Source organism: Parambassis ranga, chromosome 4 (assembly GCF_900634625.1).
Source record: "Parambassis ranga chromosome 4, fParRan2.1, whole genome shotgun sequence".
NCBI lineage: Eukaryota > Metazoa > Chordata > Actinopteri > Ambassidae > Parambassis > Parambassis ranga.
Genome location: NC_041025.1, coordinates 6,815,870 through 6,831,802, shown reverse-complemented (window position 1 = coordinate 6,831,802; position 15,933 = coordinate 6,815,870). Strand labels below are relative to the sequence as shown.

General features: G+C 45.9%; 3 protein-coding genes across 5 annotated transcripts in view; 1 reads left to right on the top strand and 2 right to left on the bottom strand.

Moving 5' to 3' along the window:
* Nucleotides 1-5,402, top strand: part of usp24 (ubiquitin specific peptidase 24) — a 28,577-nt gene extending 23,175 nt beyond the window's left edge. For all 3 annotated transcript variants that reach the window (XM_028402886.1, XM_028402888.1, XM_028402887.1), the window contains 11 exons: nucleotides 72-161; nucleotides 346-448; nucleotides 534-652; nucleotides 745-858; nucleotides 945-1,010; nucleotides 1,121-1,187; nucleotides 1,305-1,383; nucleotides 1,472-1,547; nucleotides 2,045-2,131; nucleotides 2,255-2,365; nucleotides 2,782-5,402. In XM_028402886.1, coding sequence (XP_028258687.1) covers nucleotides 72-161; nucleotides 346-448; nucleotides 534-652; nucleotides 745-858; nucleotides 945-1,010; nucleotides 1,121-1,187; nucleotides 1,305-1,383; nucleotides 1,472-1,547; nucleotides 2,045-2,131; nucleotides 2,255-2,365; nucleotides 2,782-2,844 — 975 coding nt within the window. In that variant the 3' untranslated portion in view covers nucleotides 2,845-5,402. The remainder of the gene's footprint in view (nucleotides 1-71; nucleotides 162-345; nucleotides 449-533; nucleotides 653-744; nucleotides 859-944; nucleotides 1,011-1,120; nucleotides 1,188-1,304; nucleotides 1,384-1,471; nucleotides 1,548-2,044; nucleotides 2,132-2,254; nucleotides 2,366-2,781) is intronic.
* A 709-nt stretch (nucleotides 5,403-6,111) lies between these two features.
* On the bottom strand, nucleotides 6,112-10,657 carry pcsk9 (proprotein convertase subtilisin/kexin type 9). The gene is given in 11 exon segments (XM_028403953.1): nucleotides 6,112-6,440; nucleotides 6,526-6,695; nucleotides 7,144-7,309; nucleotides 7,377-7,525; nucleotides 7,602-7,778; nucleotides 7,870-8,053; nucleotides 8,134-8,538; nucleotides 8,633-8,766; nucleotides 9,510-9,642; nucleotides 9,859-10,050; nucleotides 10,333-10,657. Coding segments are annotated over 11 exon segments (2,079 nt in total). The 5' UTR covers nucleotides 10,507-10,657; the 3' UTR covers nucleotides 6,112-6,245.
* A 1,086-nt stretch (nucleotides 10,658-11,743) lies between these two features.
* bsnd (barttin CLCNK type accessory subunit beta) lies at nucleotides 11,744-12,583 on the bottom strand. The gene is made up of 3 exons (XM_028404609.1): nucleotides 12,381-12,583; nucleotides 12,237-12,313; nucleotides 11,744-11,913 (listed from the first exon to the last, which is right to left on the bottom strand). The coding sequence occupies exons 1-3, from the start codon at nucleotides 12,555-12,557 to the stop codon at nucleotides 11,802-11,804; spliced, it is 366 nt and encodes a 121-aa protein (XP_028260410.1). The 5' UTR covers nucleotides 12,558-12,583; the 3' UTR covers nucleotides 11,744-11,801.
* Nucleotides 12,584-15,933: the final 3,350 nt, after the last annotated feature.

Genomic DNA, 15,933 nt, shown 5'->3' with positions numbered 1-15,933 from the left:
AGCACAAACGATAAAATCTGAGTGATCTAAAGGATTTTCTGAGTGCTTTTTCTTCATGTTGACTCTTTCAGGGTTGTGGTCCTTGTCAGCTGTTGCTGAAGCACTCAGCCTATCGTCGGATGCTCATCTTCCTGTTGGGACCCAATAGACAGAACAACCAGGTACAACTGTACAGTTGTATTCACATTCAACACATAATAATACTGAAACACTCACAAACATTCCTTTGCAACCGTGTCATGACAGAAATTCTTCATTGAAACAGTTTCGTTTACAACCTTCATCTGAAAACAGCAAAAAAATACTACTTTTTGTAAAACTTGGTTAATTCACACACTCTCACAGAACCGACGGTGGAGTCCAGCCCAGGCTCGGGAGTTCCTTCACCTTCACAGCACTCTGGCCCTCATCACGCTGCACTCTGACCTCGGCCCACAGCAGACACAGGGTGAGACAGAAGGATCTGTTCTCACTCTCATACTTTTCTACGATCAGCTCTCAGCCTGACTCTGTTGTCCTGTTTTCCTGTGCAGCTCCAGGAGGCTTTAAGCTTCGCATGAGTTGCGTCCCATCCTCAGCAGCGCTCCTACCTCTGCACCCAGACATCCTGGCCTCACTGTTTACTCCGGAGGGACAGCCTTACCTTCTAGAGGTAACACGCAGACCAAAAAGTCTTAGAAAATTTTCAGTGTTTAAAGAAGGCTCACAGCTCCTTTTGCTGACAATGTCTTTCTTATCTACCAGGTGATGTTTGCCATGCGTGAGCTGTCAGGCCCGCTGTCTCTCCTCATAGAAATGGTGACCTACTGCTCGTACTGTAATGAGCCTTTCTCCCTGGGAATGCTGCAGTTACTCAAGGTATGAAGACTTTGAACAGCAGCTTTGACACATTTAGTCAACAATGGATGTGTTTGAAAATATTATGAATACTTTGTGTCCCACAGACCCAGATGGAGACGGCTCCACCTCATGAACTAAAGAACATTTTTCAAATGCTGCAGGAGCTGCTAGTGAGTGACAGTTTCACTGACTCATCATCGTTTAAAGACACAACCATCTGATCACTGTTGATATGATCACATAACAGCTTTACTAACATGAGTTAACTCTTGTACGTCAGGTAGCAGAAGATCCTCTGCAATCCCAGAGACTCAAATATGCTTTTGAGTCAGAGAAAGGACTGTTAGGTACAGTTGGATTTGTTGTTCTTTGTCTTGTGCTGCTCACTGCTGGCACATCAGTGGATTAAAACGGCACCTTGTTATGCCTGCGGAGTCAGAAACAATAACGCTTTCTTTTCACAGCATTGATGCACCAGAGCAATAATGTGGACAGCAGACGCTGCTACCAGTGTGTTAAGTTCCTGGTCACGTTAGCTCAGAAGTGAGTACATCTAAGGATCATTAGTCAGGGATTTATGACAAATGAACTGAGCAACAGAATTCTGAACTTCCTATTATTTTTAACCTAGGTGTCCTCAAGCCAAGGATTACTTCAAGGACCTCTCCGGTCATTGGAGCTGGGCCGTGCAGTGGTTGCAGAAAAAGGCAAGTTTAGAGTGACATTAGGTTTTCAACAGGAAATGACCCCCCCCCCCCCTCCCAGTGCCTTTAACCTCAAAACACTGGTTCCCATGACAAATTTATTTTTATAAAACCCTTGTAGAACACCAACAGTATACTGCCATCGACTATCAATGTCATATTCCAGATTGTGTTTTAATTGCTTAAGCATTTTGTGGATGTTTAGATCTGTTGGGTCTGTTGGGCATCTCTAATGATACAATTAAACCATTATTCAAGCTCATATTTTCCCTTTTTATTTTGAACTGTTCTGTGCGTTATCTGTATCTTTTATCTAACATTAGCTTACAGTTGTGATTGTTTATTTTGAGCTAACTGTTCCTCCTGTTGTGCAGCTTCTATTCATTACTTTTAGATATTTAAGCTCTTTATGCCGCCACTATTTTTGTATTTTTTTTAAAATATTACTGATGGTACTCGACTCATAATGAACGATAATGATTTGTCTTCACTCTCCTCAGATGACAGAACATTACTGGACCCCACAGAGTAACGTCTCTAATGAGACATCCACCAATAAAACCTTCCAGCGCACCATCTCTGCACAGGTACACACGAACATACTGCACGAGCATTATATCCACACCTCCAGTTCCACTATCACGACCACACACTCACTCTCTCTGCTCGCAGAGAAACCTTTGTGTGACTGTGTTTGTTGGTCTTTGCAGGATACCCTGGCCTACGCCACAGCATTGTTAAATGAGAAGGAGCAGTCTGGCAGCAGCAACGGCTCAGATGGCAGTCCAGCCAATGAAAACGCCGACCGCAGCCTCCGACAGGTAGCCCCAGCCACAACTCTGCTTAGAACAGTGGGGCTCTGAGATGACTCATGGTGTTACAGCTTAGCTTTCACAGCCAAAAGACAGAAGAATGGAACTAAAATGGATCATCTTGCTGGCTTCTGTCAAATGCTGTAAAAGCAGTTGGTTACCTCCCACGGTTGTTATTAACAGTGGATTTGAAGCTTCTCTATTCTTCTCCGAATCCTGCTGTGCTTATCAAGTTGCCCACACAACACAAGATTGTCAGACTTGTTCTGGCGCTGGAATGAATGCTACAAATAATCAGGGTGTTGTGCAGAAATTATAATCCTGCTGTCACTGCCTGGCATGATGATGGTTCTTAGTTTTGTATTCACAAATGCACCTTATTTCTCTGTTCTCTAATTAAATGTGCACTTCTTCTCTCCCCACAGGGGTCAGAGTCTCCCATGATGCTCGGAGATTCAAAGAGTGATCTAGAAGATGTCGACTCCTAGCTCCTCCTACCAGCGGGATTCCTCTAAAGGAGAGGTGCCACCGCTCCAGGCAGCCAATCAAAAGGGCTGCACTTCACCTCTGATTGGTCAGGACATTTAGGACTCCACAACAAGCCAATCAGAACACTTTGTCTCTTGGTCGCTACGGCAACGAAGGAGCTATGAATAAATCATGAATTACTTCCTTTTAGACCAGCCAAGGCGATGATGGAGATGCATTATCATTAAGGGCAAAAGAGTTGATTAGGGTGGGAGGTGCAAAAACCTTCCTCAATCTCGGATGACTTCAGTTTATCCTTTTATTCATTCATTCACTCAGAATGACAGCAAAGTGGAGGATGGGTTTGGGTTGTGTTTTAACAATTTTCTGCTCATATTTGCCAATGTATCTACATAGACATATTCATAATGTAAAGACTTGTTCCATAGATGTAATTTCCAGTGTAAGATAATATTTTTAAGTCTCCTGTGCTCTTCATCACAGCCATGCAAATAGCAGGAGGTCGCTTTAGCCCTTCTAGAGGAACTTAGAGACACTTGTGTGCACTTGTACAGGAACACCTCCACATGTGAGCACTTGGATGGGGGGTGGGGTTAAGTATGCACTTTATAGTCCAGCCCAGTTTAAAGTGATTTACAGCAGCACTGGTCAGTTCCTCTAGAGCCTCCTTGCGCTCGTGTCCTCTTTTTCTTTTTCTTCTTCTTCTTCTTCTTCTTCTTTTGCTTTTAACAACTTATATTTGCAGTGCCACATATGCAGACACGTGGAAGCAGTCATAGCAAGCCTCTGTGACTTAACCTTTGACCCCCTCTGGCAACCACAGTGTAGCCGTGGGGATGCAGTACGGGGCAATGCCTGTCCTAGAAACATGACAGATCCAGGGCCTCAGCAAATCTGGAACTAGCACTCTCCCTCCACTCCTGCTTCTTGCTGACAGGCAACCTCGCGTGCTGGATTTTATTTCCTTTGCAGTGTTTTATTTTCTTTGCCACTTTTTCTTTGACTCTGGATGCATTGAATACTAGAGAGGAACTTTAGGGACTCAGGCCTTATGCAAGAAAAGCTGATCTCTGAAGCACACCGATCAGTCATGGTGGGCCATCAGTGCCGACTGAGGGGGAGCTCAGGAGCATGTTTTATTTTTAGGTGCCAAGGTAATACACGCACACACAAAGAAAACCACACTATGATAGAACTTGTGAAAAATCATGCAAGCTTATGTCACTCATTGACTTCATTCATAGACACAAAGAACAGGTCCACCTCACCTCACTGTTACCTCTGCTTTATCAGGTTTTTTTGTTGGAGTTTTTGCTTTGCCTTTTTGCTTTTGTCTGCCTTTGGACACACACAGAGGAGCTAAACCCAAATGTAGCTCTAATGCGTCGTCCATGTCAACTATTACCCTTACCCACAACCATCGGGAGACTTGAAGTGCCTTAACCTCCCGATCTCTTCCCATCTGTCCCATGTCTGACACATCCGTGAGACCACCCCAACCAGTGTCTCCTGTGGTCGTTTAGTCTTACTGTAGGAGTGCAACAGGGCTTCTTCATACATGTTATACCCCAAACGATTACAGGGAATTTCCTCTGTGTGTTGTGACAAAGGATTGTTGGAATGTAACTTGATTCTGTGTGTGGAAGGGAAGGGTGACTGTGGCAGGACAGGGATTTGGTGATGGTAAAATGCTGCTTCTCATCACTCTGCACTCAGGCAGAGACACTTTGTAGAAACTGATTTACGCCAGGTAGATTTAAAGAAGCCACACTTACATGTTTTGAAGACATAAGCCTAAGTTAGCTTAGCATATTAGCTCACAGCTTTAACAGGTCAATGTTTACATTGTGAGGACCTATGAAGCAATTAAAGGATAAACGATTTTCCGTTCAAGTCAACTTTGAGATCGATCCATTGAGGCTCCTCTGCATCCTTGCAGCTTGAGGAGAGAGAAGATGTTTTAGCCCTCCATCCCCCACCTTCACTCCATTTTCCTCTCTGTCTCACTAGATGTGAAAGTCACATCGTGCTCACCAGCACGGTTGCATGTGTGGCAGTAAGCGGTGGTGAAGTTTGTCGTTACTGTGTGATGGAAAAAAAAAAAATCAGCCCCCCTGTGTTGTTTGCTGTGTAATTTAGTGTCATTAGCACTTGCTGTCACAAACACACACACACCCCCACATCTTCTCTGTGGCTGGTTACGTGCTATCTGAGGGAGCTGCATGCAGTCTGTGCCAAGTGATACATGGCCATGGCAACATGAGTTGCATTCAGCTGAGAGTCTCTCATAGGTTTGGCCCTCTGCTACATCACCACAACTACTTAAAAAATAGAACTTAAGTACAATCTTTTGTTTTAATCCTGGGATGCAGGGAGGGATGGGTAAAGTGCGTGGGTAGGGATTGGCATCTACGTGGGTTTTTACCGTCATTCAATTTTGGAAATTCACTTCTGACATGGCAGGATTCTGTAATGCATGTTAAAACTCAGTTTTAATTTGTACATCAGAGTTTGATTAAGGGGAAATTTGATATAAAATAAACTGGAATGCACAACCTTTTGCAAACATTGTTTTTATACATGATTGTTTGGCTACATGAGTCACTGTTATATCATAACACCTGAAATACTGACAGGGTGTTCATGCAGGATTTCTCCTCTCTGGTTGAGCTGATGATGAGGTCAGCTTCATGTCACAGTAGATTTCCTCTATAAGAAATAGTCATTTCACTGATAAGCCATCTTTGCGTCACTCTTAACTTAATCAAAACGTCCATATGCCACAGCTAATTAAGTCCTGTCAATACTGGTTGTCGTGGGCCTAATTTATTTTTAATAGTGCTGTGGCACACTGAAATGAAATGTGCTCCTTTAACATCAGGTATCTGACTTGTTTTGTTTGTACCTACTCTTCCAGAATAAATGCAAAATAATGGGAGCAGAAGGAAACTGGCTTTTTAATCACTCTGCTAATCAGGCTGATTACCTGCAGCTCTGCTGCTGTCTCGCTTTAAAGTCACAACTGGAAACCAACTTTCACAACTTGTCAGACCTGTTTGTGCATTTGTTCTTTAATATTCACCATAAAACACAATTGCCTTTTTTTAAACATGCAGTAAATATGAGGCCATTGATAATATCATGTTCGTGAAAGGTTTTTAATATACTTATTTTGTAAAAAGATACAAAAATATTTGGTTACGTTTTACAAACTGAATGTCAGATGGTTTAAAAATGGCATAAAGTCATTAATACAATGTGTGGAAAGGAGCATATTTAGAGCCTAACACTACAAAATGAAACACAAGCAGCTTTACAGAAGTGCTGTCAGCGATGTGGTGTCTACAGAGTGGAAGGCAAATGACGACAGTGTCAAAGCTGATTTGTGTGTGGGACTGGATCAGTGAGGAGTTGTGGCAGGCTGCTCTGGGGGTCTGACGCGACAGCAGACGGCAATGCCTGCTGCCCCAACTCCTCCTGTGGCACTGCGGACATGGCAACTGTTGCCCCTGGCAACTGGCCCCATGATAGCAGAGGCCTGAGAGATGGCGCTACAGTCTGTCAGAGTCCAACCAGGTAGACAGGACACCTCCACCTGCAAGGAGATTGGCAGTGATGTCTTAGGTTAAGAGGAAAAAAAGTCCAGGGTCAGACTGTTAAATGTAAGTTAAGAGTATCACCTGCTCTTTGCCTGCTGATATGTTTTTCAACAGGTGGCACTCCAGAGATGGAGCGTGGCAGCACACTGCATGGGATGTGACCCCATCTTTCACCGTGCAGTGATTCTCGTGGCCGTGGCGGGGGCGGGAGTCAGACGAGATCTGAGCAGCAGCAGACCAAGAAGTGCACCCTGGAGAGAGATCAGCTGCGTACTTACATGAGTTTATGAGAAAAATGAAATAAAACTTTAGAGACACACTTCATTACTGACTCACACAGGAGTCAAAATGTAGGAAGAATAGAAACATATAAGGTAATGGTGTTTTGGAACACAAAGCTGACATTTATGCTGGAAAAAACCTTTCACAATCACGCAGGTCTTCTCGGGGGATTGCCATGGTAACAATTGAGATGTGTTAAGTGCAGCTGCATTGAAAGATTGTTCTGTAAAGAACAGTTTATGTTCTGTATAGTGCTCAATGTAAGGGTTAGACTTGTTCAATCTTTTCCCAAGTGAGATGAGACAAGTCAGACTCTTATTTTAGTACTGCACCAGCTGCTGGCAGATGGCTGTAACATGATATTTATTGGCAGATGTGAGGGTGGTATTGATCCACGTTTTCCTTAAAATCACTTACCAGTCAGGTGGTGCTGTGTGCCAACACACCGTGCATCTTGTCCGGGCTCAGGGCTAGCGAGGACCTGGCACTGCAGCCCACTTATCACACAGCAACGGGCCACGGCGTACACACCTTTACCGCCCGGACCGTTGTGGGCGACACACTCCATGTGCCCGCTGCTCACCTGTAAACACAGAGGTGTCGTTGCGTCAGCTTCTAATGTTTGTAGAGTTTAGATCACAGCTACTCACAGTGATGGTTTCCCCCGCACGGACGCCATCAGGAGCGTAGCTGCTGCAGCCCATCATTTCCTCCCCCTGACGGCAGCGGCTGATAACCCTGTCAGAGCTCACAGCCCCAGACCTCTCTGACCACACTGACCGGCACAGAAGCTTCTCATCTGCACACAGACAGACACACTGTGAGCTGTGTGTGTGTATTTGTGTGTGAGAGATTCATAGTTGTATGTTACTAACCTGATGCTGTGTTGTTTGCAGAAGGCATGGCTGCCACCAGGTTAGGAGTAGTGAGACGATGGGTATCAGACAGAGACAGGAAGTTGATTGTGTTGCTGATGGAATAATGCAACATCATCTGCAGGACCTGCACCGGTGACATGCTCTGACCGGACGACAGGATCACTGCTGCTATACCTGCACTCACAAATCAAAGCATATGTCACACACATTGCAGCTGGACACACAGTTTGCTTTGAGCTACTTCTGTTTCTGTGTGTGTGTGTGCCTGCAGCGTGTGCAGCAGCTTGGGAGGTTCCACTCCGGGAGGTGAAACAGGTGCTGCAGTCACTACTGGCACTAACGATATCATCGCCTGGAGCAAACAAATCAACGCAGCGGCCAAAGTTGGTGCCACCTGCTCCCTGTGACATGAGCTGGTCTGCTGAGTTCACCGCCCCCACTGTGATGACCTGCACACACAGCACAGGGGAAGGTCAGAGCTGAGTGTGTGTGTGTGTGGGTTAGTTCAGTATGTAAAGTGTTCTGTCACCTCAGGCTCTGAAGCAGGCGAGTAGAGGCAGGCGTCGTCTCTGTAGTTTCCAGCAGCGGCGATGACCACAGCACCCTTCACCACCAGGTCTCGACAAGCTGTGTTTAATGAGCGGCTGAAGCCACCAATGAAAGGCAGCAACACAACCACGGCCTCCACTGGACGGGCCAGTAAGGTGGCTCTGATGTATTCCATCCCTGAAAGAGACATCAGCAGAGTTCAGCGAACAGAATACATGCTTCAACAGCTCTGAGGGAGTCCTACCTGCCAGAGCCCCTTAACCGTCCCTTTGCCCTGACAGTTCAGCACGCGAACCAGGTTGACACCAGCACCACGAGCGACGCCTGAATCCAACCCACTCACCACACCTGCCATGTGTGTGCCGTGACTGTCACACTGACTGGCCTGTAGTAGGCAGATCACAGGGACACGTGAAAAGTTTCTTACAGCGCATTTTGATTCCTGTGTGTGAGTGTGTGTGTGTGTGTGTGTGTGTGACCTGTCTGTGAACTCTGGCTCCATCCTCCTCAGGGATGTTATTGAAGTCGGTGATGAGTACTCGTCCTTCAACCTCTCTGTGAGAACTCTGAACACTGCCATCCATCAGATAGACCTCCGCCATCTCTCCATCATCTGCAGAGGACAGACGCTCAGTGACTCATAACTAGGAAACACTGGCTCATTTTAGTCATCTGCATTTCCACATTATATAAAAGCCCTGCAATACAGTGGTTAGAACCTGTAAAAATGATTTGTTTTCTGACATTTCATACACTTGAAGAGACGTCATTAGAGGGTTTCTGCGGTGGAAATACGGCCTATAACTAGAGGGAGCTGAGTTGTGTAAGGGCTTTTAGTTTGAAAATCCTTAGTGGCCTACTGAAAGAAAGTACTATGGGGCTTTTATTCTGAAAAACACCCAATTTATTCCATGGCTGCTACTATGCCTTTGTTCCTGTCTGGAAGCTTTTATTTAGTAAATCCTTGTTGGTATTTGATCAATAAAAGCAGTTTAAAGAGCAGGAACAGGCACAATGTGGTGTATGCACACTCAGTGCATACGGGGTTAATTGGTTTGAAAGTCAAGCAGCAGGTTGGATGTTTAATTAGCTCATCTGAATCAGCTGTGTGTGTCCACCTGTAATTAAAGGTTGCCATGGTGATGGTGACGGATAGGTTGTCTAAGCTGAGAGCTGCTCTCAAACTGCCTTATTATTCAAAAGGAGAGAGGAGACTGGGCCTGAGACTGAGTGTGCAGCTGGGTGCTGCTCCTGTCATTCTGATACAATATATAAATCATTAGGTTGTTTTCTACATGTTGATGTAATCATGATGTGTAAAAGTGAAGGTTGTGTGTTTTAGAGTTTGAGACTCACTGGGAGGCCTGTATGTCCCATTCTCCGATATGCCACCGTGAGGCTGCAGTAACCTCTGCAGGTTCCAGGGGGCGCTCTGAGCAAAGATGGATGAGTCCTCCTCTATGTAGTGGACATGAGGGAGCTTCACCGCCTGTCAGGGTAACATTCAAACTTCACTGTAGGTGTGAGGGGCTGGTTGTTAATGTGTATGTGATAAACCTGTACTGTATTTGTGAGTTTGACTTTAAGTTTTAAGCCTTGTGTGATGCGGCTCCTGTTATTTAGCAGCCCACATTTGTTTAAAGAAAAAAAAATCCCATTTACATCTGCTGACACATGTTAACGTGCTGCCAGGTGACGCAGTTACCAGGTGAAGGACGTCACTGCTCATCTTGACCAGGAAGCCGCGCAGAGCTCCGGAGTAGGTCTGCAGGATCTCCAGCAGGTAGCCTCTCCTGGCCGCTTTGGCGCGCAGCCTCCTGATGGTCCTCTGGACCTGAGACTCATGCGTCCCCTGACTCAGTATCACCAGGTACTGACCGGGCATGCGCCACGCTGCCTGGAGTGTAATGTACAGGTAACACGCATGCACACACATCACAGATCACAGGTGTCTGCATGATGCATTCAATTAAAATGAAATGTGCAGGTTTGCGCTCACGTTGGACACTTTCTGAAAGATGCAGATCGTCGAGATAAATATCGGCTATTTATAGTTTATAATTAGATAATGAAGTGAGGCTCCTTCATTAACAAAGATTGGAATTCTGTATTGATTTCTGATCAGTGATGCGCTCATTAACACTTAAAAAGAAAAGGATGCGCTTCAGTGCTGGATTACCTTGTTGCACCTGATGAACTCAGCAGCGGGCTCAGATCCGCTCTCAGGCTGGGTCCCGTCCTCGCGGATCAGGTCCAGGATCATCTCGTCGTCCTCCGGGTAGTCCTGTGCGCACACAGCCAAAGATGCGCACAGACACAGCGTCCAGCGCAGCCAGACAGATGTGCGACGCATTCTTCACACCTGACCTGTCTGCAGTAAGATGGTCAGGATGCGCGTGGAATGACACCACTGAGGAGTTTCAGTGGTTTCAGCCTGACTTATCCAGATGTTTGGGTTTCTCCGACTGACGCGCGCACAGTGAGCACTGCGGTCAGATAACGCGCCCAGGCATCCACTCTGAATTTGGAGGAGAAAAAAAAAGAACAATTGATTCTTATAATTTAAGGCGGGGACTGGTGACGTCTCCGCGGCTCACGCCACCGCTTTTGTATCGAATGATTGCCGTTAAAAACACCTCTTACTGTGGAGGAGTCATGTTTCACGCTCCCCCGATCCACCCTGTAATTGTTGCATGTCAATCTGTGGAAACATTTCCTTCTCAGCTCAAGTTCATTTGTTGATTTTTAACATGCGCACTTAATGTGAACAATATGACTTATGCAAGTATAAGGACTCGCCTATTGATGGGCAGCTGTTTGTAGTTTATTGTTCAGAAGTCTCCTTATTGCGCAAACGGCTGCAGAGCGCAGCATACATTTCTCATTTCAACTCACTGAGCTGAGTTTAGATCACAGAGTTCCAATTAAAACGGGCAGAAAGAACCGAGGTGAAGACGCACACGGATGGTTTAATGCAGGCTGCAGCCAGCTGTTACATAATATTTTCTGTACACCCCCCCCCCCCCCCCCCCCCAACATACACATACACACACACTCCAGGAGAAGTCATGAGTTTTACTTTCCAGTGAGCCTGAGGAGTTAGATATCAAAAATACAAATGCAACAGCGCATGTCTAGAAGTTTCCAGCCTGTAACATAACGGTAAGTTATCTTTTAAAATGTTCCTTGTTCAACCATGGCCACTTAAACCTTTTTTGTTTCAGTTTTAAGTTGTAGATATTTTATAGAGATAGAAAAGCCCTGCTGTGTGCTGTGTGCACTATGGGATTTGTAGGAATCCGTAAATTTGTGTCCTGAGGATGCAACAGTCACAAGCTGCAAGTGTGACTGACTTCAACTCTTATATCACACATCTCTCAGGTCACCCAGGTGTACCAAACACACACATTTGTTTTCATATATAAAATAGTGCCATCTTCTGGGACTTCCATGTTATAACATATTTGACTTTTAATCTCAATTGTGCTGTGACAAACACCTATGAGAAATTGTTGATGCAATGATTGTTTCCATTAGCTGTAAAAAAAATTAAAAGAATCCAGCTGTCATTCATCAAGGGATCTCCTCGCTGTCCTGAGCGCAGTGTGACTTCCTGGAGTGTTTTGATTGGATGCTGCTGCCCCTCTCTCAGACCAGATGCAGTGTGGGACAGCTGTGACACTGGCCCTTAGAGTCCTCAGGGAAAGGTCTAAAGCTTCTCGACTTTTGGCCACAGAAACTTGGCACAGCCTCAGCCTTCCTGAAATGAAAGGAAACGTGGGGAGGAGGGGCATGGTGTAACCTCCTTTATTAACCACCTTTTTTGAGCCACTACACTAAATGAGGCTCAAGTGCATTAATCAAAGAAGCATTATTGGTGTTTTGCTCTGTGACGACCTTCAGGCTGTCCTCTCTCTATTTTATCCTCCATGGACACATTTTACACTGCTGCTGTTGCTATGTTCACCCGCCACTTAGCAATCAGAGATACCACAGGAAACACTAACTTGTTTGCGGCCTGTTAGGAACCTCTTTGTGTGTGTGTGAGAGAGAGAGAGAGAGGGAGAGAGAGAGAAGAAGTACCTTTCATCGTTTCTCTCCACTGCAATACACTCTAGATCTTCTTGGCTCTTCCTCTGTATCTCAGTAGTCACAATGACCTACCAAACACAGCCTCCATTAAGCATATTCATCACACACACAAACACACACATTTTTTGTATCTACCTTGGGATAACACTGACAGAGGTTCCACGCAGTCCCGACAAACACCATTGTGGTGCCCAGAACGCACATGGTGCCGTACACATGCGGTCGCTCCTGCGCCATGATAAAGAGGCCGGCGGCCACCACACACAGCCCCGCCACTATCAGTCCATATCGATACGGTTTCCCCTGTGCCATCGCTCTCTAACAAAGCTGCTATGTATGTAAACTTGAGCCTACTAATGTGCAACGAGGAAAGATTTTCTGTTTTTCTTTTGTCAAGCTTGAAGGTGAGGGTGGAGAAAGAGCAGTTAGGGTTCCACTCTGCTGCTTATTACAGCCTGCAGACAGCCTGCTCAGGCCAGGTCAAATTGCAGGTGTGTGTGAGTGTGTGTGAGTGTGTGTGTAGCTGATAGGTCACCTTGCATAAAACTGCTGGCAAAAAGGAGTCAGCTTGTGAACAGATAAGTGAGTCTTTATGTGCACATGTCTGTCTTGTCTTTCTGGTGCTTCCTTCTTTTACATAAACAATGCATCCCTTTAGTTTGACACCACCCACAGAGCTCTGCAGCTGTGCAATAACCGGGTTTTATAATAACATCAAAACAGTGGACATTCTGCAAACAGTGGATACAAAGCTAATACTGTCCTCACAGGTTAAGGCATTTTGCAAAGGAACAGGCTACAGACGAGCGTGTGGAGAGTTCTTGTGTTTGAAGAAGAGTGCCGAGCTGCCACAGTAGTAGGTCACATAAATTAAAGCAGGCCAATAAAACGTCCTCATTATGTGTCTACAGGAGACTCGCAGCCTGTCTGCTGACAGGAATCCATCAACTTTGCTGTAAGTTACATAGTGTTAGTCTCAGGAACAGCTGCATTAGTAGTAATCGTTTCAATTCTCTTTACAATCACTCTCAACACATGTATTTAATAAACACTGAGGCCCCTCTGGATCCTCGTCTGTATTAATATGAAGTCTTCTTAGCAGCTGCAGTCTCTTCCTCCTTTGTTTGGTCTGTGTCAGGGTTCAGTGTGTTTGTCTTAAGGCACGTGAGAGGCCTGTTGCATTGATGTTCACTAATAGCACCGCTGGTTTCCTCCAGGTTCTCTCTGTGCTCCTGGCTCTTCATCACTGTGTCATAGGATGGAGGGGGCTCCATGATCCAGGGTGGTGGGGTGGATGGCAGGGAGGGTTCAGGTTCTGGTACTCTGACAGATTCTGTTGAGATCTCCCGACGAATTTGGTCCAACCTCCTGGAAGGAGAACGTCAGAGAGGCTGTGAGAAGTGTACTGAAATAAGTCTAAGACCTTCATGCTGATGCTTCGGATAGGTTACATTAATTTCAGCATTAACTCTTGAGCTACAACTCTTTTCATTGCGTCTTACAACTCAACTCCTTCCAGCTCTTACTGATCTGCTGAGTTGACTTCTCTCAGGAATTACACATCAACCAACAAAGTTTAATACTTCTGCTAAATAATGATCACATCTGAATTTGTATCCATTACGCTTCAGCTACTTGCATGTCAACTAGCTTCTAGTTACTACATGTCAGCTCCTTTTGCTTTGACTCTTCTCCTCCCTCCTGGTGCTCTTAGCTCACAAATCCTCCACCAAACTTTCAGCTCTCAGCCTTCACACTGCACTTCCTTTAGCTGCCCTACCTACCTGTGACAAGCACTCCACTACCTGCACATCCACTGTCTGCGTGTCACTATGAAAAGTTATGTCGGGTTTACAAATACTGTTCAGTCTGCGTTGTGTCTGTCTGGAGACAGAAAATAAAAGATGCTCTTGGCATCTCTCTTCCACAGTGCATGACAAAGAGCAGAGCCTACCTTGTCCAAATTCACAGGCGAACATAGATTACCTCTGACAGAGCCAGGAGGAGTCTGTCAGCCACATGCAAGTGTCTGCTGTGACCTAGCTGTGTTCCTATCTCATAATCATAGGTCCAGTTTTTTGGCTAGGCTTGAGGATGCGTACCTTTGTATAGTTACAGCCTGCTGTGGGTTGAGGCGTGTGCCCGTGCGGGGTTGCAGGACCGGGTGTCCTGACGCTGCCAGCTGATGTTTCTTCATGCAGAGTCTAGTGACCAGCCCTGTGAGACCGAAGAGTATTCCGCCTGCAAACACTGCGATTGCCAGGAAGGGCTTACCCAACACAATGAGCACGGCGGCCCAAGCACTTATCAGCAGCACGACCAGACACAGCACTGTACCATGGTGAACTGGCATCCCTGAAGTTCCTGCGTTGTAGGGGTTCACGTCTTCCAGCTACAGCTGCACCTCCTCCTCAGCCGCAGCCAGTCTGCAGGAATGAGAAGACTGTGGCTCAGATCCAGGACTGAGAGAATCTGTGTGTGTGTGTGTGGAAGTGAAGGGAAACAGAGGACGCTGACAGAAGCAAACAGCAGCAAACATTAGTAAAAACAAGAATATGTGCAACATGTGTGTGTGTGTGGCATCGCATTAACCATCGACCCTCTACCTGAAAGGAACTTGCCACAAGGAGTCACTGAGCAGATGTGCAACCTCAAAGCATGACCATCACTCTTCTTCCAGTTTTCACACTGCCTGTCCTGACGTTGTCTGCAAATATCTGAAGAAGACAGTCTATCCAGTGTAGTTCTGATCCTGAGAACCTGCCACGCCTGTCTCATGAAATGCTGCTCTGCTGTGTTTTCTCTCCCCCCACAGACAGCATATCCGGCACACCACACTGCTGCTGTTTCCATATTCGACCACTAGATGCAATCCGTTAGCAATCAGAGATACCACTGGAAACTATTAAGCCTTCAATGGACCCTCACTTGTTTGTGGTCCATTAGTATAATTTCATGGTTTTCCACAGCTGCAATACAAACTAGATCTACTTGGCTTTTCCTCTGAATCTCAGGGGGCACAATGACCAAACAAACACCTCCTCTGTTAACTACATTCTTTTCTTCATTGACACAAATCACATATATCCACACACGCACACACACACACACACACATTCTCTGTGTATTTACCTTGGGACAGCACTGGCAGAGGCTCCATGCAGTACTGACACACACCACTGCGGCGCCCCGAACACACATCCTGCCAAAGTCCGGTGTTGTGACAAAGAGGTAGATGTGGGTTCTCCTCCGCCATCACTCCCTAACAGAGCTGTTATGTGTGTAAACTTCAACCTACTGTTGTCCAGTGAGGACAGACTTGTGTCCTTTGCTTCCCTTATTCCCTTTGGCTCCCTGGGTCATTCTAGTCTGTCCCACGGACGGTAACGTATTGCGTCACTTCCTGTTTCTGCTCCGTCCTGCTGCTCGTTCAGCTGTCGGTGTTTGGTGTTGCGGATTTACTTTAACCGCCGTCCTTTGTGTTATCTTTTACTGTGGTTGGTTTTAACAAAGAAGTACACACGCACTTTAGTTAAAGTTTATTGACTGCACGAACTCCGCTCTGTCTTCGCTTAGCTTAGCTTAGCTTAGCTTAGCTTAGCTTAGCTCGGTGTTAGCATGGCTCCCCCCTCTTTCCCCCGTCTTGTGTGAGGTGTGTGGAATGTTTAGCTACTCCTCTGCTCCCTTC